This window comes from Harpia harpyja, chromosome 1 (assembly GCF_026419915.1).
Source record: "Harpia harpyja isolate bHarHar1 chromosome 1, bHarHar1 primary haplotype, whole genome shotgun sequence".
In the NCBI taxonomy this organism is placed as follows: Eukaryota; Metazoa; Chordata; class Aves; order Accipitriformes; family Accipitridae; genus Harpia; species Harpia harpyja.
In genome coordinates this window covers 43,604,132-43,631,549 of record NC_068940.1, presented here as the reverse complement: position 1 = coordinate 43,631,549, position 27,418 = coordinate 43,604,132, and the positions used below count along the sequence as shown (strand labels likewise).

Below are 27,418 nucleotides of genomic sequence, written 5' to 3'. Positions count from 1 at the left end.
GTGGGGAGGACCGGGGAAGAGGCTGCGTGGGGGCCAGGGCTGAATCAGCCACCTCCACACCTCAAGCAAATTTTCCCCCTTGCCTTTGCAAATCCCTTGCTGGCCTCGGCTCAGCCCTCCACTCCACGGGAAATGCACAGCACCACTATTTACAGAGTAAGACAGAACTGACCAATAGTACAAATAATTAAAAGGCAGTTGTAAAAATGAGAAACCACATTCCAAAAGTAGAGAGTCTTTTAAAAAAAACCAAACAAAACCAAAACCCCTGTTATCAATGCAAATGCTAAAAACCACCCTGAAAGGATCTATGTACAGCAGGACATTGCCTGTGGCAGCACTGCGCTTGCCGGGGTGCAGGGACCCAACTTCTCCGAGGCAGGCAGGGATGCTGCCTGGCCCCGGCTGCTGGTGAGGGTGGGCAGCACCTGCCCCATGCGTCCTGCACCCAGGTGATGAGGGTCCCTGTGGGGCCGGACAGGCGCTGCAGGAGCAAAAGGCCATCGGTGCTGGGCCTGCTGGGCCCTGGCTGATGCTGGTGTGTCCGGAGACACAGGCAGTGAGTGGCCGTCGCGGAGATGCTGACGGAGGCTGCGACGTGGCAGTGATGCAGCCTGCCTGCTGCAGGCAGCATGAGGCTGGACGGGAGGGGGCAGCAGCTTCGGCAGCAGGAGCATTTTTTAAGCGAAGCTGCAAGATGACAGCAATGCGCAGAGGCCCTGGAGCAATGTACACAGCCCCAGAGCAATGCGCAGAGCCCCTGGAGCAGCGTATGGAGCCCCAGAGCAACATGCAGAGCCCCTGGAGCAGTGTACATGGACTCCAAGCAATGCACAGAGCCCCTGGAGCAATGTACACGCCCCCAGAGCAATGCACAGAGCCCCTGGAGCTATGTATAGAGACCCCAGAGCAAGGTACATAGCCCCTGGGCAATGCACAGAGCCCCAGGAAGCGTGGGCACCTGCAGGCAGCTCTGTCTGGGTGAATCCCTGCCTGGCCCCTGGCAGGCAGCTCAAAAATAGGTCAGGCAGCCGCCTCTGAAATTGCTGTTCTCTCCTGGGGCTGCACAGAGGCACCAACGCTGCTTTGCGTGGGGCTGGGACGCAGCACCCCAGCCTCGGAAACTCCGCACCGCTGTGGGGGCTGTGGCCGCTGTCCCCCTCCCTCCCTGGATAAGGCTTTTTCTGGTGGTGACCGAGGGACACGCAGCACAGACCGCAGGCCACGCTGCAGCCTCCCAACCCACAATCTCTTAATCCAATTGATGCATCTCCAACGTAGCTCATTTCAGTATTTTTAAAATGCACTTGGTTTTACATTGCAGGCTGTCCAGAGTTGGGCAGAGCCAAAAGTGGAGAAAAAAAAAAAAAGGAAGAAAAATAAAAGAGAAATATGTATATTCAGCACTTGGAGGAGCAAATAACTACAAGCGGCCCCAGGCAGGGAGGTGGGTGCAATGCAGGGGGGCACCACAGCTGTGGCCCCTCGGGATGGTGGCAGGAGATAGGCACGCACACGAGTGTGCACGCACACACGCAGGCACACGCTGTCTCTCCCCACACTGCGCACCCAGCGACCCCGTCTCTGCAGCTGGAAGAGCCAGGGAGACCGCACAGACCCTTTCCAGCAGTGAAGGACCTCAGCAGCCCCCCCAGAGCAGAAAGGTGGCCAGAGAGGGCCCCCACACCCAGCCCAGCATGGGTGACCGCAGGGACCCTCCCCGCCTCCTTCCTGCCCAGGGAAGCACACGCGGCCCTGCGGCTGATGCAACCGCACTGCAATCGGGGTTGGCAGGGATGCGCTGGAGCTCGGGCAGGGCGGGCAGCGCTGGCAGCGGCCGCGGGGGCCGGAGCCAGCACCCTCCGCTTGCGGGGGCCAACACGGCATCGCGCCTCCATCCATTGCATCCATACGGCATCCCTGCCACGCTTTGCCCCAGCCCTGCCCTATCTACATGAGCAGCCTCCCGTGGCTGCTCTCCCCTTCTCGGGGCCCCGGCAAGCCCTCGGCATGGTGGGGTCTCAGCTGACATTCCCGGGGCAGTAGGCACCGGCGAGGACCCCCAAGTGCCGGCAGCGGCTCCGAGGGAGCGGGTCTCCGCACAGGCGGGAGGTGAAGCAACCACCCCGGCGGGATGTCCCCGCGCACCCCGGGGCTGCCGGCAGCCTCCACCGACGGCTCCACATCTGCTTCTTAAGCGTCCCCAGGGACGAGGGGACGGTTAGGAGACAGATGCGCCTGCGCGGCCTCTGAGAGGGGCCCCCATGGGGCGTCAGCGCGGGCGCTCTTCCGGCAGGAGAGTGGATAGCAGGCACGCCGCGTCCCCCGGCCCCCCGTCCTCACTCACTCGAGGCCCCCGGCTTCTCCTCTGCCCTGGGGGGGTCCACGGGGTGCAGTTTGCACTTGGAGGGGGAATGGCGGATGGCGGAGCGGGACGGCCGGGCGAAGCAGGAGGTGAGGGACTGGGAGCTGCAGTCACACGCCGTGTCCTGCAAAGACAGACAGGGCACAGCGGGGTTAGAATGGTCGGGCACTCCATCCCCTGCCACGATGGGACAGTCCGGGGGGCACCCTGCCTCGTTACCTCGCTGGCTATGGCCGAGATGAGGTCGGGGTCCCGCAGGGCTGCATCCTTACTCCCCTGGCCGGGGGACGAGGGCTTGGGGTCCTCGCAGCTGCTCTGCTTGAGGACTTTCTTGTTCAAGATGCGGGAGATGTTTTCGGCCGGGTGGTGGGTGGCTGGGCTAGGGTGCTCGGCCCTCTTGCTGCCCTCCTCCCCGGTGGCCTCCTTCTTCTCTGGGGGGGCGGTGGGGCTCTGTGCCCGCCCGCAGACGTTCCTGAAGAACTCCTGCACAAGGCCGTATTTGGGTGCTTCGGGCTTGGCCCGGCTGCTCTCAGGGCAGCCCGGCTTCCAGATGGACTCGGTGCTGCCCGCGTGCTCCACCACGCTGAACAAGCTGGACAGGCCGTCATTGATATTGCTGAGGACGGGGCTGTCGCGGGTGGTGGTGGAGCGGGCCCAGGCAGAGCCGTTCTGCTTACTCTGGTGCAGGTTCCAGAGGCTCCTGTCCTTGGAGGCATCCAGCTTGGAGGAAGACCTCCTCTGGAGCTTTGGAGAGCCGTATTTTGGGGAGCAGCATGGCCGCTCAATCCTGGAGTGGACCTTATCCAGGGAGGAGGAGATCTGCTTGCTGCGCACAGACACAAGGGACGAGCTGCGTGGGGACCAGCTCTTGCTGTGCACGCCACTGCTGCGCGGCAGGTCAGTCTGCAGGCCGACGCTCACTGTCTGGATGGTCTGCGTCCCCACGTGGGCCAGCCCCACCGTCTGGCTGGAGGCGCTTTTCACCTTCCTCTCCAGCGAGCTGGAGCGGATGGCCTGCCGCACGCAGTTGGTGATCTCCTTCATGTCGTCGCTCATGTTGCCGGAGATCTCCAGGTCGTGCAGCGATGGGGGGAAGTGGGGCACCGGTGGCACCGCACTCTCCACTGTGCCACTGTCCAGCAGTTCTCGCTGCTGCTTGGAGAAGTTGCACAGCCACTGGCTGTAGGTGCTCTCAGCGCTGGCTGACTCCTCCAGCTCCTTCGGCTTGGCCATGGTGAACAAGAAACCAGGTTCGATCATGATCTTCCCCTCCTTGTTGTGCACCAGAGGTGTCTCCAGCCGCCGCACCACCGGTGGGCTGTAGTAGATGCGGATCCCTGTCTTGTCAGGCGCCGTGTAGCTCCTCTGCATTTGCTTCTGGGCTGGGTCATGCCCGGAGAGGCTGCTTGCCCGCGAGTAGTCCCAGGAGGAGATGCCCAGCTTCTCCTCGGCCAGGCTCTCGGGGACAGGTTGCTCAATATTCACATATGTACAGTTTGAGGGAGGAACGCTGGCGCTGTCCCGGATCCCATTGGGCAGCAGCTGGGCAGCTGTGGATGCCTTTTTGCCTCGGGAATGGTCGCCCAGCCCCGGCGTGGTCTTTCCAGGGAGGTAGGGAGAACAGTCGAGCAAGCTTTCAAACTCTGACATGGAGGAAACGGACTTGGTCCTGTAGGAGGAGAGAGAACGGGGCTTACAACAGGACAGGGCAGTGGGTTGAGGGGGCAGCTGGAAGGACCCCGCTCCCACCCCAACAGGACCCTCCTGGGCACCCAGTCCTGCTCCTCATGGGAGCCCTTTGCCTCCAGGACAACCCTGGACCACGGCTGCATCTCCTCCCGGCTGCCCAGGCTACCAAGCCTGGGGACAGCCCCGCGCAGCCTCCTCCGTGCCCCAGGGACCATGCAGGCACCAGTGCACTCACCTTTTGAGGTTGGTTCCCTTGGCTTCTGCTTCAGAGATTGTCTCTTTGTCTGTGATTTTTTCATTGAGAGCCTAGGAGGACAAAGAAAGCTCTGGTGTCAGCAAGCACAGGACCAAAGTAAACAGATGGGCTGGAGCAGGGGCTGCAACCTGCTCCTCTCCAGCACTACCACCTTCCCCCATGGACCCAGGCCTGGCATCCCATTCCCAGGGCTACATGGGGCTCACTGTGCCCACATCTATTTTAAATCAACTTTTTATAACCCCACTGAAGCCCTTGGGGTTCAGCCACGCTCTCCACCCTCTCATTCTCCCCAATCCCTGGTGCTCCCCCTTGCAGCCTCATTTGGTGTTCAAGGGGGTGTTACTTGGGGTTCACACAAACTCCCATCTAACCCTTAGCATAGACCTGAGCCCAACGAGCCCTACACCTTCTCTTGCCCACCTCTTTCCAGTTGCTGCCGTGCTTCTCCATTTCAGAGTGCTTCAATGCCCATGGGTTGGCTCCTTTCTGCAACTGGAGAATGTGCTGGTCACTCAACGTGCGCAACACATGCCCCTCTGGGCAAGCAAAAGCATTTGCCACTTGTCCCCAGTGCATGCATGCAAACTCTCTTGGGGAACGCATGGGGGCACGCAAGTGGCAGAGGCTGGAAGACACGTTCACAATGGAGGGGACACCATACCTGGTTGATTTTGTTCTGCAGGTCCTTCGCTTGCTGCTCTGCCTGCTGCTGCTCTTCCTTGAAGCGGGCCAGCAGCTCCACCTTCTCCTGGTTCCAGTTCTTCTCACTGATCTGCAGCTGCTTGGTGAGGTCCATGACGGCGCTGTAGGACTCGGCCAAGAGATGCTGGTGCTCCTCACGCTCCCTCTTCAATGCCACCTTCCAGTCCGGCAGTGCGCGCTCCGCGATCCCTTTGCCTGCCTTCGACTCCAGCTGCAGGGACATGTTGGTGGCTCTGGGGGACCCATGGCTCCAGCATGGTGCTTGGACACCCCCAGCAAAGGGGCAAGGCTGTGGGCATCCCAGTTCCCAGTGCAAGTCCAATGCTGCCCAGGTCAGGCAATAATTGTGTCCCCAAGGCTGTGTTGCACAGCACGGCTTGCCCAGGGGCATGGCCAAGCCGCAGCCGGCCATGGCTTGCAGCCATGTCATGCCAGACGGCCCTGCAGACGGTCACCCAGTGGGACACAGGCTGAATGTCCTGCCTGCTCGGCTGTGCTCTGCCTGCAATCCTGCCTGCTGGACCCAGCTCCTGGAGAGGGGCAGCATCACCTGCAGGGCTGGCAGAGCGGACCCCAAGGATGCTGCCGCCACTGGCAGCCAGGAAGGCACCTGAAACTGGGGTGCTGCCACCACTGCTCTCTTTTGGCGGGGAGAGAGGGGAATTGGGGACCACCGCTGAGCTCTGCCTGGAGACGTCCCGCCTGGGAAGTGCTGGCACCTGCTCTGGGGAGTGGAGCTGATGTATGGCCATGGGCTGCTGCCAGCACAGTGCAAGGGAGCGGAAAACCCTCATCACTGTGAGGGCAGGGCTGCAGGACTGATGGGACTGCTTCTGCAGACAGGAGCTTCCCCCAGTGCCGAGGCTGCCCTCCTTCCACCTCCTGCCCTTGCCACAGCCTGCCCTTGCCACAGCCGTACATCCCTCTTGCAGCATCCATGGGGGTGCAGAGCCCCCCCCTGCGCCGTGAGCTGGGGGAGGAGAGGAGGGCTCTGACGCTGCTCCCAGATGCCTGTCCTGGAGAGGGATGCTGAGCCCCGGTACCATCCTGCCCACCCCAGACAAACCCAGCAGAGGAATAAAGAGCATCCTCTGCTGCTCTACAGTCAGATTTTCGTGCCAGCTCCGTTGCCATAGAAACTCGCCTGCCAGAGTGGCTGCTAATTGAGATTCCCACAGTGCCACCCTGCCTCCCAGCCCTGCACAACTGCCAGCGCTTGGCACACGGCGCAAGCAGCCCCCCAGCCCCAAGTCCCCACCAGGCAAGGGGGAGCTCCACTAGCCCGTGGGGTGCCCGGGGCTCCCACCTGGGCGATGTGGCACTTGAGCTCAGCGCGCTCCATCTCCCAGGAAGCCTTGGCCTTGGTGAACTGCTGCTGCAGCTCGCTGGCACCGCGCCGCTCCTCCCGCAGCTCTGTGCACAGCTCCTTCAGGGTCACCTTCATGTCTGCCAGCGTCTTGATGCACTCATTGGGCTGCCAGGGGATCGGGGGTGAGCAGAGGGAGCTGGGGCCCCATGCCAGAGAGAACCCAATGGGGTGGGAACCCATGGGAGCTGCCCTTTCTGCATCCCAGCCCCGCAGACTGCGCACCCCCGGGGTGAAGGACAGGGGGTGCCACCAGGACAGGGGACCACCCCTGGGGGTGACATGCCAGCAGGGAGCATCCCCTCCCAGCCATGCAGCCCGAGAAGAGCCACCACCCCATGCCACGCGGCCGCAGCAGGGGCTGATCCTGCCCACCCCCTGGGTTCGTGGGGGACCCTGCTCACCGTGTTGGGGGTCCAGGCATCCCCGGCACATGTCTTGTTGTCTGCCTGCTGCTGCGGGGTGAGCTCCTCCTCCTCCAGCAGCAGGTACAGCTCCTTCATGCTGTTCACCTGTGGGAGACACCACAGCTGAGGTGATGAGGTGACCCACAGCCCACGGCCAGGGATGGGGGACACACAAGAAGCCCTGAGTGGGGCATGTAGGCACGAGGGACAGCCCCGGGGATGCCTGACAGCGTGGTCCCCCATCCACAGCAGCTGAGGTGAGAGCCCCTCAGCCCACAGTACCTCCAAAAAGTCCTCGCTCTCGCTGTGCACCATCTTGCCCTGGCGCCAGCGCTTGAGGAACCACTTGAGCTTCATGAAGAGCAGGAGGAAGCTCTGCCTGAACTGCTGCGACTCCTGCACCAGCAGGTTCTTCTCCTGGCTCCAGAACTTCTGCTCCAGCCGCCTCTGCAGGTTCAGGCTCTGCAGCTCAAACTCCCGCCGCAGCAGAGCTTTCTGGTGGTCCTCCTTCAGCTGCGGAGAGATGTGGGGGCTCAGAGACAGGGGCTGGCAGCAGCGGTGTGGCACCTCCGCCCCAGGGTCTGGGCTGGGCCTGATGCTGGCCCCATATTTAACACCCCTGGGGAGCTCCAATGCCCTGGCAGAGTGCTGGGGACAGCGGGGCCATCGAGGCATCGCCATGGGTGGAAGCCCTGCATGGCTGCATGCCCCTGTGCAAGGAGGGGTGTGCTCACCCCTGTGCCCCCTGAAGATAGGACATGCTGTGTGCAGTCACAGGTGACACCTGGGTCCCCAAGTGGGTCATCGGCCTGGGGCTGGAGGTGGCACGGCCATGGGCGTGAGGACATATGTCTCCCAGGGATCGGGGCTGCTGCCTACTCACCTGGCAGATCTTCTGTGAGAAGTTGTCCACCTCATCCTTCCTCAGCTGCCTCTCCTGCGAGAGCTGCTCCTGCAGTCCCCGCAGGCTCTCGTTGGCCTCTGACAGCACCAGCTGCAGCTCCTTCATCTGCAACGGCCCGGGGAGGGGATGGGGACGGTGGGCTGCACCTGGCCGCACCTCCCCACGTCCCACCCCGATGGGGCTCTGCAGCTTCCCTTGTCCCCGGCTCTAAAAAGGGACAGCCCCCATCTCTGCAGCCTTGTCCCCAACCCCACTGGCCGAGGGGACATGGCTACCTGCCTGCGTTGTACCTCGGTGGCATAGGAGTCGTTCTCCTCAGGCCGGCAGGTTTTGAAGCTCCGGGGATGCGCGGTGTCCATGTCCTTGGCGTGGGGGATGCGGTAAGGGTCGGCGTCCCTAAAATCAGGCTGCTGCATGCGTGGGCAAGTTAATGAGAACAAACCAAAAGAGCGGGAAGAAAAAAAAGCCAGAAAACAAAACAATGGGTCTCCGAAACAGTAAAGAACTACAAGACAACAAAAAGGATGAGGAGGAGAAGGAGCTTCATCACCATGGCGGGAGACAATGCAGAAACCAAAACGAAACACAGGATGAGGAGACACGTGGCCTGGATTGTTTGGGGAAAGGGGAAAAAAGAGAGAAAGAGGGAAAAAATGTGCAAACACCAGTTACGGTGCCATGCAGTGACTGGGGGAGGCTGGGACCTGGGGCTGGTGGGACCACATGCAGAAAAATAGGACTCTGAACAAGCGAGTGTGCTCCAGAAAGGGACTTGTGCCCACGGCCCCGACCACCATTGACATCCCTGGCCCCCAGCATGAGCTGGGCCCCCCCGGAGAGGAGGGGAATGGCAGGGCATGAGCTGCTCTCCACTGCTCCGAAGGTGCACCCCATTGGATGCAGATCTGCCCTGGAGCCTTTGCTCTCCAAATTACCCTGCCTGGGTACCACTGGGAGCTGAGGCTTCTTGCAACCGGGGTCCCCACAATTTGGGCTGCTTTCAGGAGGCTGCAGGCTGCTCTCCTCTCACCCAGCTCATCCGCAATAAGCAAAGAGCTTCCAAGCTGGGGATGGTGGGCTGACCTGGGGGAGAGCTGCCAAAACATCAGCCCCTGCTAAGGTGGGATCGCACCCGAGAGCCCTGTCGGCAGGGCAGCCTCAGCACAACCAGCCCGTGCTGGGATGCACCAGGATGCCCACTGCCTCCTGCCCTGGGCACACTCTGTTGGAGCAGAGTCCTACCTTGTCCCCGGTGCCACTGGCATGCAGCAAGGTGTTAGTCTGGATTTTGCTCTGGAGAGGCAGGAGGGAGGTTACGTTGGGGATTGGGGTTTGCTCCGTTAAAGCGGGAGGAAACGGGGCGGCATATAAAGCGGCGGCTGCTGCGGGGGACGTGGGAAGAAGCCCATACCTGGAAATCGGAGGCATGCTCCTTCTGCAGTCCCTCTTTGGTGGTGTCGTGGCTGCCGGGGCCGGAGAAGGGGAAAGAGTCCGTGTGCTCCTTGAGGCCACCGGTGAGGTGGTCCACCTTCCTTGCGAAGCAGCCCAGGTCCTGCTGGAGCACACCCAGCCGCATGAGGAGCACGTTCATCAGCTTGGCACCACTGGGGCTCTCGCTGCCGCTACCCACCGCCTCACCCAGCAGCCCCCCCGTGCACTCATTGTCCAAGCAAGCCTTCAGCCCGGAGGTGAAGCCATTGGCATCCGAAATCAAGACATCGATCGCTTTACTGACGAGCACTGCCTGGTCCCGGATGCCCAGCAAGGTCTCCAGGTCCTTGGGCTTCAGCAGCTTGGCGGGACCATCGGGCACCTTCCCGCCGCCAGGCACCCTGTCCTGCCCGTCGGCTTCACTGCTGCCCATCCCATCCCTCCAGCCGGCGGTGGGGATGCACTGCGCCGAGTCGCCGGCCTCGGCGTCGGTCTCCAGCATGGGCCGGGTGGTCTGGCAGGAGGCCAGGTCACAGCGCTGGAGGTTGGAGAGCAGCACGCGGTTCTCGTACTGCAGCTTCTTTACCTTGCCGCTCAGCTCGCTGATCTGCACCTTGGCCGTGGCCAGCTCCTCCTGTGAGGGCTCGCTGACCACCGAGCAGCTGTCCTCCGACAGCGTCACGTCCAGCTCATGGTCCGACTTGTACTTGGTCAGCTCGTTCAGGAGGAGCTTGTTCTGGTCCTCCAGCTCCAGCAGCGAGCGCCTCAGCAGCTCGGCCTCCTCCTCCACGAACTGCAGGTGCCGGCGCAGCTCCGCCACCGTGTCCCCTGCGTCCCCGCAGCCTGAGACGCCTGCCAGGAACCGCATGTCCTGCCCCGGCAGCTCTTTGTCCCCCTGGCCCTTCATGTCGTCCATCTCCGCCCGCAGCCCGCGGTTTTCCACCTCCAGCTCTACTATCCTCCGGCTGAGGATGTTGGCTTCCTCCTCCACCAGCTTGAGGTGGACCTTCAGCTCGGCCTCCCGGGAATGGGGAGAGTCAGCCAGCTCCTCCACGGAGAGAGAGCTGTCGAGGTCCCCGTACAGGGACCTGTACTTCAGCAGCTCCTCCTTCATGCCATCGTTCTCCTTGGCCAGCTTGGTCAGCTTCTTGCACATCAGGGCCGACTCCTCCTTGGCAAAATGTAGCTGGCACTTGAGGTCTGCGCTGTCTTCCTGGGGACCGAGAGGGCGTGGGCGTTAGAAAAGCACTCCTGGGTCACGGTGGCTCCGAGCGAGCCCTGGGGACGTGCCGCCCTCCCACCCCGGTGATCCTGGGGAAGATGCAGCCCCTGCTCGTGGGAGTGAAAAAACTTTGAGATCCATCCTGGAGGCTTTCAGGGAGGGCCTGGACACAGGGCAGGATGCCTGAGTGAGGAGACCTGTGGGTCCAGCCCCAGGAAGGACATTAAGCCACTGCTGGGGATGCGGGGACCGAGCCCAGCCCTGTCGCAGCCCAATCCACTGATCCACCGCGGGGAGGAGGGGGAGGGAAACCTGTCAGACTCCGCAGAACAGAATAAAAGCCACCAACAAGGTTTCCTCCCGAAAGCTGGCAAGCGCTGAAACAACTGGCGCTGCCACCGCTGCAACCCCCCCACCAGGGATCTGCTCCTCCTGCTCAGCCCCAAATGCTCCATCACAGGGCAGAGAAGCAGCAGTTTTGGCTGGAAACCTCCCAGAGTCCCAGCCCTCGCCCAGCACTCATCCTTGCCGCCACCACCTTGCCAGGGGACAGAAGACCCAGGCAACCCCCCTGCATCAGCTCGCTGGTCCCTTCCCAAGCCCCTTTGCTTCTTGGGACAGTCTCCACGTGTTTTTTTTTAAATTTAGCAGTTAGGATCTCGGCTATTTGCCCAGGCAGACCGTTTCTCTGCTTTGGAAATCTTTTTGGATGGAGGATCAGGATTTCCTGACGTCCAGCTAGCGGCTTCCCGTGCCGTGGGGTCATTTGAGTGCTCCAAGCTCCGGCGCAGCGACTGCCAGGAGGGGACCTGCCGGGCTGCGACCCTCGCCCCGTGGCACCTGCTGGAGCCCCGGGCGAGTGCTGGAGGTGGCTGAGCCCTTTGGCCGGGTGGCTGCTGGCCCTGGCAGCCCTCTGCCTGGCTGAACTCATCCCTTTCCTGTTTCCTTGGCTGGCAGAAACAAGCTGTCCCCCTCTTTGGATGCTCCTGACCCCCCAGCCCCCCCAACCATGCCCATGCTCACATCCCTCAAACCCCACAGCAGCTATTTACTCTGCAAACTTCCCGGGCTGCTCATATCAAGGCTGGGGCGATGTGGGGAGTCCCATGAGTTTGGGGTGCTGTTTTATTCCCCAAACACCTTGCTGTGATCACAGGAACCACCCTGCTGCTCTTCCGTGCTTGCACATGGAGACGTGGCCTCGCTAAGGCGTATTAAAAGCTATGCCCCCCCTAATTAGCTGCAGAGATTAGGGGAGGGCCAGCATGGCCCACGGGGCAGACATGACCTCAGTTCCTGTTTTTCCAGGGGGGAAAAAAAAAAAGCAGCAGCCCGGCGTGTCCCTCTGTCCCTTGACATCATTGGAGGGACACACATGTCCCCAAGACCACCTCAAGTGCTCCTGGGGTCCAGGGCAGACCTCAGCATTGAGTCTGGCCCCCCCAGCTCCATTTTCGGTGAGCGCCGATGCTCGCCCAGTGCAGCCAGGCAGGAAAGGGGCCCAGGAAGCCACCGATGAGTCATGAGCATCTGTGCCCGCAGGGCCACCGGGCCACGGCTGCATGGGAGAAGGAGTGGCCAGGGGGGCCACGTCCAGGGGTGTTTGCACCCAGGGAAGCTCGGGGTTTGCTTTCCAGCACTGGTTTCTTCCTGGAGCATCGGTCCCACCACAGAGCTGGGGCTGCATTCAGCCCCATGTCCCCAGGCTGAGGGGGGGTGGGAAGCAGAGGGGGGCGTTTATTGCAGCCCAGAGCTGGCGTTTGTTTCCTGCCCTGGGAGGAGGCAGAGGAGGGGCTGGGATTTCAGCCTGGGAAAGGAGGTGATGGAGGGGCTCCCCGGACAGCCCCCTCGGCTCAGGGCACAGCCGGGTATAGGTGCAAAGCCAGGGTCTGATGTCTGGGGAAAGGGAAGGGGGGACTCCGGGACCACCAGCTGGCCTGAAAGGGCTCTCAAGAATGGAGTTAAAGGGAGATGATAAATAAAAGACAGAAGCGGAAAGTCTTTGAGGGCCTGGGGATCCCCGTCCCGTGGGTGGGTTGTGCCAGCAATGACACAGGTCACCCAGAAACCCTTGGGGTCCCCACCATGAGATGTTCTCAGCGCTCACAGCAGGAGTGCCTTTATGCATGTCTTCCTCCCTGCCCTGGCTTTGGGGGAGCAGATCTACTCCCCAGAACAAACCTTTCAGGTCTTTTGCCTTTGAAAGAGGATTTTTCCAGTATTAAAACACTTGCATTTCTATTCCTGCAACAGCAGCTCTGCCCCTCCGAGCCCCAGTAACAGCATTAGTGAGTCACAGCAGCTCAGCCCAACAGCAAGTGACAGCTGAAATCCTGCTGCTGCCGGCAAATCCCCCCTCTGCTGTGCTGCCCCAGCAGCCTGGTGCAGGGCAGGGACAGCTCAGCCTCAAGCCATTCCCCATGGGGACCCTCAGCTCCCCCAAACCCCACAGGGCTCCCGGGCCACGGCTGCTGGCGCAGGCAGGAGTGACCCAGGCTGCAACAGCCACTACCCAAGAGCAGAAGCAGCTTTGCAATGTAAAAGCCAAAGTCCTTCAGCTCCTTACTGCAGTCCCGACACATGGAAAGGGTTAAAGCCACCGGCTGGCCACTGATGCTCCATTGATAAATGAGACAAGGGAGCAGTTGAGGACAATGAAGATGGCCCAGCACATCAATCCCTCCCTTATGCAGGGTCTCTGAAAGGCAGGAAAGCCCTTTGAGGGGATGGCGCTGCCATGCCCAGGATTTACTGGATTTACTTCTGGGCCAGGCATATTCTCTGGCTGGCACCATGACCTGGGGTGCCAATGGGCCACCGTGGCATGACCTGAACGCACCAGCACTGATACCTGCACTGACGGCTTCTTCTCAGTCTTCCCAATGGAGCGAGACCCCCGTTTCTTCAGGGAATTCTGCAGAGAGAAGAGAGCTGTTACCTGCAGCAATGGCATGGCACCTCGGTGCAGAGAGACAGACCCAGCACGGACAGACACCGATGCCAACTTCTCCAGCCCAGGAGAAATGCCAGAGGTCCGGTGGGCTGAGGCCCCTTCCTTTGGGGGACTGGCAAACATGATATCATGGGGTTTGGCCAAAAATTTCCCCTGCAGGCAAGTGAGCAGTGAGTGAGCAGGAAATGAGCCCAATGAGCGGTGGAGAGGCTGAGTCATGGTCCTGTCAGGGCTGGATGGAGCGGGGAATCCAACCCCCAGGCTAAGGGATGGCTAAGGGATGGCTCTTGGGGCATCCCAGTGTGGGAGCAGCAGACGATGAAGTTCCCCATCGCCTCTTCCCTCAGCAAGGAACATGTCCCAGTCGCTCAGCTATGGGGAAGGCTCCTCAGCACGATGCTGACTCTGCCCTCGGGGTCTCTGGGGACACAAGGGACGATCTCCAGGCTAGCGAGGACAGCTGGGCGATGGGGAGACCAGATAGAGCAATAAGGGAGACTGGAAAGGGGGGAAAAAAGTGGATGCCCAGAGCAGGGCTAGTTATCTGGGGAGGGGAGCTGGGGGAAAACCCTCAAGAGCATCCACAGAGCCTCCCACAAGCACCAGCCGATCCATGCGGCCACCCTGGACCTATTTCCAAGCTGGCGCTGAGGCCCAGCAGCCAAAGAAAGCAGCTGTGAAATGTAAGCTGCTGCCTGTGCCAAGGTGCTGGGCTCCAGGCTTTCCTATTAAGGCCACGACCATCGCTGGAGCTGCTGCTGCTACAGAGCCTCTCCCGGGGGCTGGCTGTGCCACGTCGGCATCCCTCGCCCCCACCGCGCTGGGGACCGGGGCTGGCAAAGGGCATTGCCTGGCCCTGAGCAGCCCCAAGCACAGCACCCCAGGTCAGACATGCGCTGTCATCGCTCCACCTTGGGTGCATCCCTTGGTGTGGCCGTGCCTAAGAATCCCATCACAGCTGAGCTCAACGCAGCAGGCTTGGCACGGGATACATGGACCGGTCCACTTTTCTCCTGCTCCCCAGTAGATGCAGCTATGGGGTAGAACTGGAGGGGCAAATGCACATGCCTTTGGGGATGATCTCCCCATCCCGACAATTATCCAATTATGGGAGAAACCTCTTGGAAGGGAGAAATAATCAGCTCTGAGGGGTGAGCCCAGCCCTGTGCAGCCTCAGCTCCATGTTGGCTTGGCTGCTAACAAGCTCTGCCATGCTCTGCGCCCTCCGGCAGCAGGGAGGAGGCGGAGGAGGGCTGTTAACTCACTCGTTTGTCTAATTAGCGCTCTGCAATCAGCGAGTAACCCCAATGCCCTTGCTAGCCTGGGGACACGACATCCCCAGGCTCAGGGAGCTGTGCTCCAAGCTGTGCTATGTCTTGTGCCAGCCAGCAGCGTCCCCTTTGGGCTCATGCAGCTGCAGAGAAGGGCCACGCTCTTTTGCCAGGGCAAGGCAGCAGCTGGTGCTCAGGTCTCCCTGCACACTGACCACGCAACCATTTTCTCTGCCTGTTTTTCAAGTGCGAGAGTCCTCCAGCCCAGCTCCCGCTGCTGCCATTTGTTATTCAGCCCGCGCTCGCCGGCTGCAGGGAAACCCATTTCACGCCTGTTAGTGCAGGCTGTGCAGCGGAGGGACAAGACACCCCGTCTGGGGTGAGCTGTTCTGTGCCACCCCGCAAGAAGGTGGCTGCAGAGGGGATGGGTGCGACCGTGGCCGGGTCCTGTGGCTTGCCAGAAGCTGGCCATGCCATTAACTGGAGCTGGCCCCAGAGAGATCCCAAGCCATGTGCTGGCTCCCTGCCCTGCCACGTGGGAGCATGGCTGGGGGCAGAGAGAGCCCTCCCTGCTCTGTCCTCGGTGGGAGCAGGGCCAGAGCTCTGCTGTGGTACATCTCCTCCCACGTGCTGCCCTGATGGCTCAGCCAGCGATGCTTCCCAAGGTTCCCTGGGGACCAAAGGCATCCCGGGCAGTAGGGAAGTGGGTTACAAGTGCTGCGATGGATCACAAGCCCATGCCGTCACCGGGATACCTTTCCTGTCACTAAGGATGACATCGCTCCTAGCCGGGAGCTGGTCCCAAACCCAGCATGGCACGGAGCGCCCTGGACCCGTGTGTATGGGTACATGCGTGGCACATGGCTTCCCAGGACACAGATGATGGGATTGTGCACCCACCCAGCTCCGCAGCACTGCTGGGACACTGCTGGGATATTGCTGCTGTGCAGCCCCGTGGCTCAGCCCAATTTGAACCAGCAGCATGCGGTCAGGATACGGCCAGCACCGGGCACTGTGCCAGGGACACGGCAGGCTCCACACATCGTGCAGAGCTTTGGCCAGTGGGAGTTGGGCACAGCCCAGGTGGCCAGGCTGAGCAAGTGGCCAAAGACACATAAAGGTTAGATATTAGGAAAAATTTTTTTACTGAGAGGGTTGTCAAACATTGGAATGGGCTGCCCAGGGAAGTGGTTGAGTCACCATCCCTGGAGGTATTCAAAAAGCGAGTGGATAGGGTACTCCAGGGCATGGTTTAGGGGGCATGGTTAATGGTTGGACTTGATGATCTTGAAGGTCTTTTCCAACCGAAATGATTCTATGATTCTATGATTCTAAAGTGGCTCTAGTGCAGGGGGGAAGTCCCATAGCCCCCCTGGGACAGGGCAGAGCCACCCCCATGGTGGGATGAAGCACGCCTCACTGAGGGCAGGCACTGCTCGGGTTTCACGAGCATCTGCAGCATGGTTTGGGTTTCAGCGATGCGAGCAGGGATGGGGGATCCTGCGGTGCAGGGCCAGGACACCTGCTACGGGCAGAGCCAGGACACCTGCTACGGGCAGAGCCTTGGGGAGGCCTCCCAGTCCCCCCTCCCGTGTCCCCCTCACCTCTCGGAGCTTGTCCATCTCGTTCTGCACCACCTGCTTGGCCAGCTCCGTCTCGATGAGCCGCTGGCGCAGGTCCTCGTTCTCCTCCTCCAGCCTGATCCTCTTCTTCTCCACCGCCTCCAGCTCATTGTGGAGCCGCACAGAGACGTCCTTGGCCACCTGGGGACACAACGGGGCTGTCATCAGGCTGGGTGCAGTGTGTGTGGGGCCAAGACCACAATGTCTGGGCACCTACGATCTTCATGCAGAGATCATCAGGCTGTTACTGAGACCCTCTGGAGCAGACACCGTGCCGGGTGACACCCTGACCCCTGTGTGTCCCCCCTCATTTGCATGCTGTGACCACTGTTCCCCCTTCATCAGCTGCAAGGCTGCCCCGTGTCCCCATCCCCCAGCCAAACCCTGCCTTCCCCAGCCCTAGCATGATGCTGTGGGATGCTCATCACCTTTCTGTACTTTTTTCCCCACACTGTGAGGCTCGAAAAGCCGGCACGCAGCACCAGAGCAGGCAGCCTCTCACTGCAGGCAGCAGCTGTGCTGGCTGGAATAAAGGCGAGCCGCTGCATCGTGTTATGGAAAAAACCAGCAGCTGCCCCCGGGGTGAAGGTGCCTCCGTCCATCCCGGCCGTGGCCCCAGAGCCCCCCTCTCCAGATCCCTGCAAGGGAGCAGCCCTCAGCATAAAGGGAGCTTAATAGCATGAAACATTCCCTCCTGCATCTGCAGGAAAGGAAAAATTGTCCTGTCTGCCTGGTCACCTGCCCAGCCTGGGGTACCAGCGATGTGGAGGCAGCAGCAAACCCCACTGCGGGGCCGGGGGGCCTCAGGCCACGGGGTCAGGCTCCTGTCCCCCTCACTGAGGATGAGCTGCGCTTTTATTCCTAGAAAGGGAGAAGCTGGAGCAGGGCATTTTTGGCAGCAGCACCCCAAGCTGGGGCCTGCTGGGTAGTTTCGGGAGGGGATCGGGCCCCAACAGGGATGGGCAGTGCAAGGCAGGTTTGCAGCTCCACACTTGTGGGAAGTCTTGGCTCCAGGACTGGCTGTTTTCCACTCAAAAAACTAAGTTACTCCTCGAGCTGTTGCCCGTCCCCCCCTGAGCCATCTCTGGCTGCCACCACACCCCACTCCTGGCAGTGGCCATGTCGGCAAGAGCCCTCAGCAAACACTCACCGGCACCAGTGGCTCCTCGAGGGCCAGCGGCTGGCGAGGGCGAGGCAATGTCACTCCGCAGAAATGCCCTTGTCCCTGCCCCAGCCTGCCTGCCACAATGCCCGGGGCTCTGCAAGGTTTCCCCGATGGCCGAGAGGAGCAGCTCCCAGGTCCTCAGGGTCTTGGTCCCCACATTCCCACCCTGCACACTCGTGCTGCTCCAGCTCGCAGTGGTGGCCCCATTGCATCCCCATCGTTGCAGGATAAGGGAGCTCGACCCTGGGGCACACAGCCAGGCTGGGCTCCAGCCTGCACCGGATGAACCTCACATATGGCACTGCAAGACCCCCATCCTTGGGCAACGCTGGCCCTCTCCACCCCTCAGGCCCCCTGAAACGCCCCCATGCCCAGACCACCCATGAACCGAAAGCACTGCTTCCTACTTCTTGCATCATCACCACTACTGGGGAATCATGATGCTCCCATTAAGAGCATCCCATTATGCACCCCATAAACGGCACAGCCCTGTGGAGCTCCCTGCACCCCAACATCCCCTGCCACCCTCTCGTGCCTCACCAGCCACCATGTCCACATCTCACCAAAAACCACTTTGGGGGACCTGGGGACTCCCCAGATGGGGACATCGCCCTCCTGGCCTCACCTTGACGTCCTGCTCGAGGCTGTGGATGAGCTCGCCGTCCACCTGGCCTGTCTGTGCCACGCGCAGGCTGCGGCGCTCGGCCTTACGCAGCCGGTACTGCAGGATGCGGCAGGTCTTGCTGGCCTGGTCCAGCTGCTGCCGGAGCTCCTGCAGCTGGTAGACATCCTCCTCCATGTAGACATCCCTCATCTCCAGCATCTCGGCGCGCAGCTCCTCGATCTCATCCTGCAGGGAGGTGCGTGTTAGAGGGTCAGACCCCGCAGCTTGCTCTTCCCTCTTTTCCCCCTGGGACACCTCCCCACCACGGCTCCCCTACCCTCCTCCATCCCATGAGCCATTTTCAAAGACCTTCAACCCCTCAGGTCAAGCCCCATCTTTGCAGGAAAAAGGCTGAGAGCCAGCTGGGCATCAGCACCCACTGGTGAGCCAACCACTCCATGGGGGACAGCCAACATGGGCACCTACAAATATTTGCAGTAAAAGAAAGAGGAAGGTGGGGGAGGGAGAGGAGCTACAGGAGCAGCACAGGCAGCAGCCGTGGCGAGAAAAATGTAGGTCGTTTTTGGAAAAGATGTGTCAGGGAGGCAGGCGAGGGAAGGAGGAGACAGCAGGCGAGGACAGGGGAGGCAATGTGGGGACACGAGCAACACACCGCCAGCACTAGGGACCAGAGATTGCCCCTTGTTTTCTCACCAAGCAGCAATCACCAGGCTGGGTCCCCCTTCCACTCTTCCCAGTCTCATCAGCTCTCGCGGTGACAAACCTCTCCCAGCCCAGCAAAGCCTCCAGCACAGGGCCACGGCATCACTGTCACAGCAGGGCCAGGGGTGACATCCTGCTGGCACCGGCGCTGACCCAAAGCCTCCTCCAGGTCTGCAGCACACGACCACCACCGGACCCCCTACAACAGCTGCAGCCCCACTGCCACCTCCCTGTCTAGCGGAGAGCTGCGGTCACCGGGGATGCTTACGGACTGTCCCCTCTGGTCCCTGGGGACCCACACAGGCTGCACTGCCCAAAGCTCTTTTCACGTCCCCACGAGCACGATCTCAACCCAATCTTCCAGGCAAACACTCCAGCCGTTGCACCGGCTGTTCTCCTCCTCAACAAGACCCGGTGGACCCAGCACGCTCCTGGGAAGGGATCAAGTATCTGCTTTCCTGCCAAAACCCCCTGCCACTAAACACCTCCCATCGCTGCCAAATGCAATTGCCACTTGAGAGGTGAGGGGCTCACGCTGCCACCTTGCACTGCGGCACAGCCTGGGAAGGGACAAGATGAGGACCGGGGAGGCACATCCCCGATTCATGCCAGGCAGAGGGACAGGACCTTGCTGCTCCTGACACCACCCGTGACAGTGACCTACAGCCTAAGAGAGCAGCACTGTGCCAGCTCTGCCAGGCGCTGGCATGCTCACTGCCGCGCTTGCCCGGCCCAGACAAAGCCCCAGCTGCAAGAATTCCCCCAAAAGGCGAAGCTGAGCCCAGGGAGGGGAGGCGGCAGCTGCGGGGACAAGTCACAGTCGCTCACTGTTGGCTTTAAACACTACGTGACAAATAAGGAACGTCAATTAGACAATCCCGGATTATCTCCCAGCCCAGGCTGCCAGAGCCCGGCGGCACCGCGGCCACCAGTGTCCTGCTGCCCTCCACTGCTCTGCTTCTTGCAAGGGGGGTCTGGAGCACAAGAGCAGGGCAGAAACAGCCCCAGCACACCGACATGGGCAGTGGGGTGTTCTGGGGACACCCAGCTGGACTGCTCCAGGGACAGCCAGAGACAGTCCTGTGACAGGGACATCACTGCAGACATGTTTCAGAAACACCCCCGGACAGGTCAGTCATGAAACCCCCCAGGGATGAATGGCACATGCCGGCAGACAGCCCTGCAACGGCTGCGATGCACCCCAGGGCAACGAACCTGATGGAAACCCACCGCCAGCACTGCCCACCCCACACGGCAGTGCCACAGCCCTGGGGACACCAGCAAAACCCCTGTAAGCCAAACCAGCCCAGGGAGCTGGTTTATGGGATCTATTCCTTGGGAGCTTTCATGGGAAAAAATGTATTATCCATCACAGGTGAGCAGGCGCTCTGCAACGGGGTGGTGGAAAACAACCTTTCACCACCAGAGTCATGTGAATCGTGGCTTGAATACAATTGCAGAGATATGCGGGGCTGCCTGCGTCCTGCTCCAGCGCTGACCGCACCAGCTCCTGTTTGCCATGCAGCTTCCCCAAACAGCAGCCGAGCAGGCCAGGGAGCAGGGACCTTGGAAAAAAACCAACCAAACCTTACATTTGCTGGAAGGAAGCCTGGGCTTGCTGTGCTAAGAGCTCCTGCTTGTTTATACCTCGGGTTGTAGCAACCATTATTTTAGTGGGAGGCCGTGTCCGGCGCGAGCGGCTGCCTGGGCAAAGCCCGGCGGCACAGCCCTGAGCTGCTCCTTCGCAGGGTGCTCCCCCAGGGAGTGGAGCTGGGGGGGTTTGCAGCAGGGTCGGTACTTTGCGGGGTTTGCAGTGGTGCCTCCCTTTGCTCCCAAATTCCTGCCCACACCCCATAACATCAATAAACCCTTTGAGAGGCCACAGCCCAGCAGCCACACAGCCCGCCCCAAGCTTGCCCCTTGGAGGCAAGCCGTGCCACTAAACCATAGTAACTGGATTAGGACCGGAGAGCAAAAAAATGCCAGCAAACTGGAAGAGAGCTTAGGACGGCAAAGCTGCCCCCCTCCACGGTGGGCAGAAGAGCCCCACGGTGCCCAGAAGCAGCGCATGGGGTGCACAGAGGTCCCCTGATGGCTTCGGGGGTCCGTGACAGCCACTGAGCCTTACCCTTTGCATCTGCACATTTTCTGGAGTTGATGCCCATCTTTGCAAAATCAAAGCAAAAAAGATCCCATTAGATAAAGGTGAGAGCAGAGCCAGGAGCGGAAAGAAACACCCTAGAAAAATCCCAAATTCAGGGCTGGCGTTGTGAGCATGAAGCACCATAAGTGATGCTAAATAAAGTGTGAAATGGAGATGAGGTGGGCAACACTGAGGATGAGATAAATGGCTTTTTTCCAACATGACCACACCCACAGGCTGTTCACCACCTCCATCCTCTGGGATTATCTGTTCATCCACTGCTGCACCCGTGCTCACCCCATTTCTGCAGCAGCAAAGGTTTCATGGTTTTTTATGCCAGAAGTCACCTGTCTTGGAAAAGATGCTGGGGATCTGCAGTCGAGGGAGACTTTTTTCAGTGCCCAAGAGATGACAGTGTGCAGAAGCAAACACCCCACTTGTGTTTGCAGGAGCCAGGCTACACCTGATGGAGGAACCCAAGAGACAACATACACCTTCAACCTTCTCCTAGCACGCCTCAGAGACTCTCCCTGGGGAGATTATTAAGGAAACTAAGAAGCAGCAAGGTGGGATGCAAACTGCCTGGTTCCAGTTCAGAAAAAACCCATGCATTTTCAGAGCAGGAGAAGGAAAGAGCTACAGCCGTGTCCATACACCCACCTGCAGGACATCAACTCCTCCAGGAAGGGCAAGACCTGGAAGGGGCTGAGCTTTAGGGTGATGGGACTGAACGGTGGCATGGCAGGAGGGGGACCAGTGGAGATGGCAGAGCACACCTCAAAACGCAGATCAGACCCATCACATGTTGCGGCAAAAGAGTTAAACCCCTGGATCTCCTGCCCAAGGGGAGTTACACGCTGGCTTAGGTGCCTGCAAGAATGCAGCAAGCTTAGACCAGACAAGGGGACCCACGCTGTGCAACTCTCACAGCTCCTCAGCAGGATCCACTATCTTTTAGAAGCAAAAAGCAGCAATGGATACAAAACAGGATCATGCAAATAACGACATGGCTGGCTGTCGTGCTGCTCACAGCACATACACCCTCAGCTTTGGCAGCCTCAGGCTCTGGGGCGCAGCCAAGCAGCAGCTGCCTGCCCGTGGGGGACAGGCAGCCCTTCAGGGAGCACAGCCCTGCCTGCATTCACACCCTCCACCCGCACCCCCAAACCTCAGCGCAAGATGCAAAGGAGGAGAAAGGGTGGAAGCTGCCTGTATGTTTTGCTTCGATGCCTTTGTGCGGAGCTCAGGGCTGCGCTGGCAGCGGGTGCGCCTGTGGGAGAGCCTGCGATCTCTCGTGCAAAGACGGGGATTACCGTCCAGGAGCAACAAGCACTGCTTCCTCCGAGATTACAGGACAAAAGCAGCAGCTTTCAATTAACTCTGAGCCCCCAGCAGACAGAAGAGGGAATTATGCTAGAATTTTCTAGGGAAAAAATGAAATCAGAGGGAATTTCTAAAGGCAATTGCCCAGGGTTCCCAGGAGTGTCCCCTACCAGCGAGGGGATCCCAGCAAATGCAGCTCACCCCGAGCCCAGGCCAGGGTGCAATGGGTCGAAGGATGGGTAAGGCACATGCATGTGTCACACACAGGGGTTTCTTTAGGTGCATTAACAGCAGCTCTAGCCCAGCTCTGACAGTAAACATCGGCCATCCTTCCCTCCACGTCATGCTGGAGCTTGGTGCAGCAGCCTGTGTGTTGAGCCCTGCCCCTGGCCGGCACGCCAGCTCCCACTCAGCAGAAAGCACAGCACGTCAGTGAGGGAAAAATCAACATTTCTCAGCTTTACACCTGCCCCCATAAATTAACAGGCAAACAGCTGGGGGCTCTCTGCAGCCCATACTGTGTCATGCAGCATCTGAAAAGGCAAGAGGCTGCAAAGGCCCTTCCAGGGTGCCTGCTGGCGGGGTGATACATGGCCCCAGCTCTGCCTGCGGTTACCGGAACCCTCGGACATGGTCCCTGCCCCTGTAGCCGTGCGGGATCTGAGCAGCAGCAGCAGAGCCGGGACCCAGTGCCAACCAGACTGCCCAGATGCAACCTCCAGGTCCCCCACGCAGCCCCCAGTGTCCCTGCGGGATGCTCTCAGCAAGCCCTCGCTGGTGGCATGCACCGACCCCTGGCTGCCTTGGGGAAACAAGGCACCCACCCTACATATTTCTCCATGGAGCTAGGAAATGCACGCAAACCCCGAGGGACGTGGGGCAATGCAGGGCAGGGAGCAGGAGCGGGGCACGCAGCAGGAGGGGACAGGCAGGACTGCGCTCCAGGCGTTACGTGGCTCTTGCCTAAGCCCCTTCCCACGGAGAGGAGAGGAAAGCATTTGCAGGCATCCCCTCCCCTCGCTCCAAACCCTCTCCCGTGCCCACTCTTTGTCTGCCTGTCCCTCTGCAGCTGCTGCCGTATCGCATCTCACATTTTCCAGCCCGCTGAGCAGGGCTGGGAGCTGCTCTCCATCACACGGCTCAGCAACAGCGAGACAGGGCAAGGACACCCAAGACGCCTCCTGCCTTGCCAGACTGCCAACCTGCACACGAGGAACAGCCCTTTTTGGGGAAACGCTTGAAATAACCCATTTATGGCAGGTCACAGCAGGTGCACACACCCAAGACAGGGGCAAGAGGAGACAACAGCCCAGCCAGTACACCCAGAGTGGGAGGAGGAAGGCAGAGGCTTGCAAAAATCTGGGTTGTAAAGAGAAATGGGTGAAGTGTGCTTAAATACGTACATTTTATTATGGCAGCCGAGGAAAGATGCAACATGAGCTGGCACCACTATGGAGGGCTGTGATGGGCTCTGCTGAAAAGCTCCAAATCCCAGCGTGCATCACACAGGCGTAGTAGCACCACGCTCGTCTGGCCCTTGCCAAAACATTGCCAAAACCTGCCCACCCCCCAAAATCCTTGTTTCTCTTTAAAAACGCACCGGGTTTTAGCTTGCTCTGATGAATAAATTAAAAAAAAAAAAAAAATTCATTTGCAGCTATTTGGGTGAGCCCTAGGAAATAAATCACTTCTGATAAGTCTGATTCATCCATACCCGAGGGCAGGGGAGTTGCCGAGGCCAGAGGCCATCTATGCAGGGTCCCTGCATGCTGCTCTCCAACCTGGGCTGCACAGCAAGGCAGGTGATGCTGATCACTTGGGTTAGGGTTTTATTTTTGCCATAAGGCCCCAAATCCCCGAATTTTTTAGCAGAGACGGCAGAAACCTGCACCCTGCTGCAGCCCAGCAGAGTTTTCTGCTCGTTGCTGGAGAAACTAGGCAAATCTTCCATCTTTTTTTGGAGCACAAGGGGTGCGTGTGTCTGGCTGTGGCTTCTGCCCAGCGGGAGCCAGGGTACAACCATGGCGGTCTCCTGCTCAAGTGCCAGGAGAAGCGAGCTACAAAACCAAAACATGGTTATAAGCAGGTTGCACACATCAGGGAGGAGACCCACACGCTGGCATGAGCGCACATAGGAGATGTCGTGGTGAAGAAGGGAGGGTGCCACCAGCATCCTCACAGCGCTTCTTGGGGCACACCTCCAGCAGCTCTCCGCTCTCCCCACTGCTCCTGGCTGGGGGGATTTCAGTTGCCACCCCTCATGGCAAGTAAAATACTCGCACCCTGCATGCCTGCAGCTTGCTGGGAAGAAGATCACGTGGAAATGGAGGAAGCAATTGCTCGGGCTGCAGGAACGGCAGCGTTTGCATGCGCATTCTTGGAAACCAGAGGGGCCTCATCTGTATTTTTCCAGCTCTCAGTAAATCAAAGCCCTTAAGCTCTTGCTGCTAATTCTGGCAGGAGTTGGGACACCAGCTGTGAAGCAGGGCTTTGCTAATGGACAAAGGGCCTGATTGAGCATCTTCAAGCACATCACCCAACGCCTAGCTCCCACCTCGTAGCTATAATCCCGACGCATTTAAAAACTTTGGCACCAGTGGCTGAGAGCTGGCCTGACTGCCAACCTGCGACATCTGAAGAGCAGCCAGTGAGACACAGTACCTACCCCTGAGCCCCCAAGCAGGTGACTTGCACAAGCATCTCATCCACAGCTCTACCCTGAAGAAGAGCAGAGGGTGCAAAATGTCTGCAGCCCACCAGCCCGTGGCACCTGGTGGGTGTTTGTGCCCACCCCGCAGCAGGCAGCATGTCCCAAGTTGCATCAATCAGGTCGATGTATGACCAGAGGAGGAATGGCTCTGTGCCCCGTCCCCATGCAGCACATCTGCCCTGGCTCCACCACATGCCCGTGAACCAGGCAGCCATGCCGCACGCCTGGAAAAAGGCCTCGGGGAGTACAGGAACTGGTGGAAAGAAGTGAGCTGGAAAATCTCCCCAGGGTCTGGCAGCATCAGCAGGCAGGGAGCTCAGCAGTGAACATCCCACCCAGTGCCGGGCCGAGCTGTGCCCAACCGTGCGGGGTCAGGTCGTGCCATGCTGTGTCCCAGGATGCCAAACAGGGCTGAGCCAAACTGTGCCATGCTCAGCCATGCCAAGCTGGGATGAGCACAGCCATGCCATGCTGAGCTGTGCCTTGCTAAGCTGTGCCAGCCCAGGCTGTGCTGAGCCTAGCCATGCCAAGCTGGGGCCACGCTAGGCCTGGCCATGCTGAACCATGCTGTGCTGAGCTGAGCTGCACCCATCTATGCCATGCCAGGGCAGGGCATGCCCAGCTGGGTCATGCCAGGCTAAGCTGGCCCATGTTGTGCCAAGGCGTGCCCTGTGCCAAAGCATGCTATGCTATGTTGAGCCAAGCAGTGCCCAGCCATGCCACACCATGCTGGACCATGCCCAGCTGAGACAGGCCAGGTCTTGGGCCCAGCTGGGCCATGCTGTGCCAAGCTGAGCTTTACCCTATGTCCAGTTGGGCCCTGCCAGGCTTAGGCAAGCCATGCCACACTATGCCAAGCTGAGCCAAGCCCAACCATAGCATGCCAGGCCATCCCCAGCTGTGCCATGCTGAGCTGAGCCCAGCTATACCATGCCAGGCCATGTCCAGTGATGCCATACAGGGCTAAGCCGAGCTGTGCCCTGTGTCCAGCCATGCCCAGGGATGCTGCACTGTACCGTGCCCTACCTGGGGATGCTGTGCCATGCTGAGCCATGCTTTGGGATGCCATGCCATGCCATTCCCAGGGATGCTGTGCCATGCTGAGCCATGCCCTGGGATGCCGTGTTGTGCCCAGGGATGCTAAGCCATGGTGACCCATGCCCAGGGATGCCACGCTGTGATGACCCTTGCCCTGGGATGCTGTGTTGTGCCCAGGGATGCTAAGCCATGCTGACCCTTGCCCTGGGATGCCACACCATGCCATGCTACGGCCAGGGATGCTGTGCCATGCTGAGCCATGCCCTTGGATGCTGAACCACGCTACGGCCAGGGATGCCGAGCCTCGCTGACCCATGGCCTGGGACGCCACGCTACCGCCCAGGGATGCCGTGCCATGCCGAGCCGTGCCCTGGGATGCCGCGCCATGCCACGCTACGCCGCCGTGCCCACCTTGAGATAGTCGTTCTCGGAGCGCAGGTCCTCCAGCTCGCGGAGCAGCCCGTCGGTGCCGGCGTCCAGCAGCTCCTCGGTGAGGTCGGAGAAGGCGAGTGAGGTGCTGAGCTGCAGGCGGCTGCTGGCCATGGAGGCGGCCGAGGGCTCCTCGGGCAGCGGCGAGGCCTCGCCGGCCGAGAGCGGCGGCGGCGGGGCGCTGCCCGGGGACTCGCCGTCGCTGCCGCTGAGCCCCAGCTCCAGCGAGAGCAGCTTCGCCTCCTCCGAGGCGCTGCAGTCCGACACCTCCGAGCTGCTGTCGGTCAGGCTGGCCCCCGGCACCGACCCGGGCACCGCTCCGGGTCCGGGTCCGGGTCCCGGCCCCGGCCGCCGCGCCCCGGCCGCCGCCGTCTCCGCCCCGCGGCACCGCCCCTTCGCCCGCGCCGCGCCGCGCCCCGCCGGCCCCTTGCCGCCGGCCCGGGCCGCCGCCGCCGCCGCCGCCGCCGCTCGTTTCTCCGGGCGCCCCTCCTTGCCGCCGCCCGCCCGCCGCGGGTGCGCGCCGCCCGCCGCCAGCCGCGGGGCCGCGCCCGGGTGCCCCCCGCAGCCGCGCCGGCTCTTGGCCAGCGACCAGCCGGGCACCTCCTTGGGGCGGGCGGGAGACGGCGCCCGCTGCGGCTTCTTCTTCTTCTCCGGGAGCGGGAGCTGGAGCGGCGGCGGCGGCGGCGCGGGGGGGCCCTGCTCCGCCGGCGCGGCCTCCATGTCCCGCTGCGCTGCGCTGGGCTCGGCCCCGGCTGCGGCTGCGGCTGCGGCCCCGGCTCCGCCCGCCCCGCCGCCGGGCGGGGACGCGCGCGGGCGGCGAACAAAAGGCGGCGGGGGGGGGGTGGGGGGGGGAGCGGGGGGCGGCCGTGCTGGCGGCAACAGCGACCCCTCCGCCCGCCCAGCGCCGCGCCGCCCGCTCCCACCCGCCCCCCCCGGCGACTGCGGGACCCCGGGGCATCCCTGATGGATGAGGGGCATCCCGGGGTGGGTCGGGGGGGGGCACCCCTGGGGGGGGAAGGGGTCCACCGGGCATCTTCAGCAGCGCAGGTCCTTGGGGGTAGCCTTGCGAGTGCAGGTCCCCCCAGCGCGCCC

At 61.0% G+C, this 27,418-nt stretch overlaps 1 protein-coding gene across 3 annotated transcripts; it reads right to left on the bottom strand.

Annotated features, from left to right (window-relative positions):
* Positions 1–219: 219 nt before the first annotated feature.
* Positions 220–26,681, bottom strand: SOGA1 (suppressor of glucose, autophagy associated 1). 3 transcript variants are annotated; one of them, XM_052789864.1, is made up of 15 exons: positions 26,309–26,681; positions 17,982–18,206; positions 16,174–16,332; positions 13,197–13,259; positions 9,104–10,336; positions 7,983–8,102; positions 7,672–7,797; positions 7,071–7,301; positions 6,786–6,893; positions 6,322–6,489; positions 4,975–5,226; positions 4,734–4,805; positions 4,290–4,360; positions 2,585–4,034; positions 220–2,489 (listed from the first exon to the last, which is right to left on the bottom strand). In XM_052789864.1, the coding sequence occupies exons 1-15, from the start codon at positions 26,438–26,440 to the stop codon at positions 2,340–2,342; spliced, it is 4,560 nt and encodes a 1,519-aa protein (XP_052645824.1). In that variant the 5' UTR covers positions 26,441–26,681; the 3' UTR covers positions 220–2,339. The 3 variants fall into 3 exon arrangements, with proteins under 3 accessions (XP_052645824.1, XP_052645841.1, XP_052645832.1); XM_052789881.1 differs by having other exon boundaries at positions 4,734–4,799; positions 26,309–26,556; XM_052789872.1 differs by having other exon boundaries at positions 7,983–8,099; positions 26,309–26,556.
* Between the last annotated feature and the right edge of the window lie 737 nt (positions 26,682–27,418).

Excerpts from the sequence above, each read along its gene's own strand:
- SOGA1 (XM_052789864.1), bottom strand. The coding sequence starts at position 26,440 with ATGGCCAGCAGCCGCCTGCAGCTCAGCACCTCACTCGCCTTCTCCGAC. Across the intron at positions 4,806-4,974 it reads TGCAGAACAAAATCAACCAG|TTGCAGAAAGGAGCCAACCC; the intron begins GTATGGTGTCCC and ends CACATTCTCCAG. Across the intron at positions 2,490-2,584 it reads TCTCGGCCATAGCCAGCGAG|GACACGGCGTGTGACTGCAG; the intron begins GTAACGAGGCAG and ends CTGTCTTTGCAG.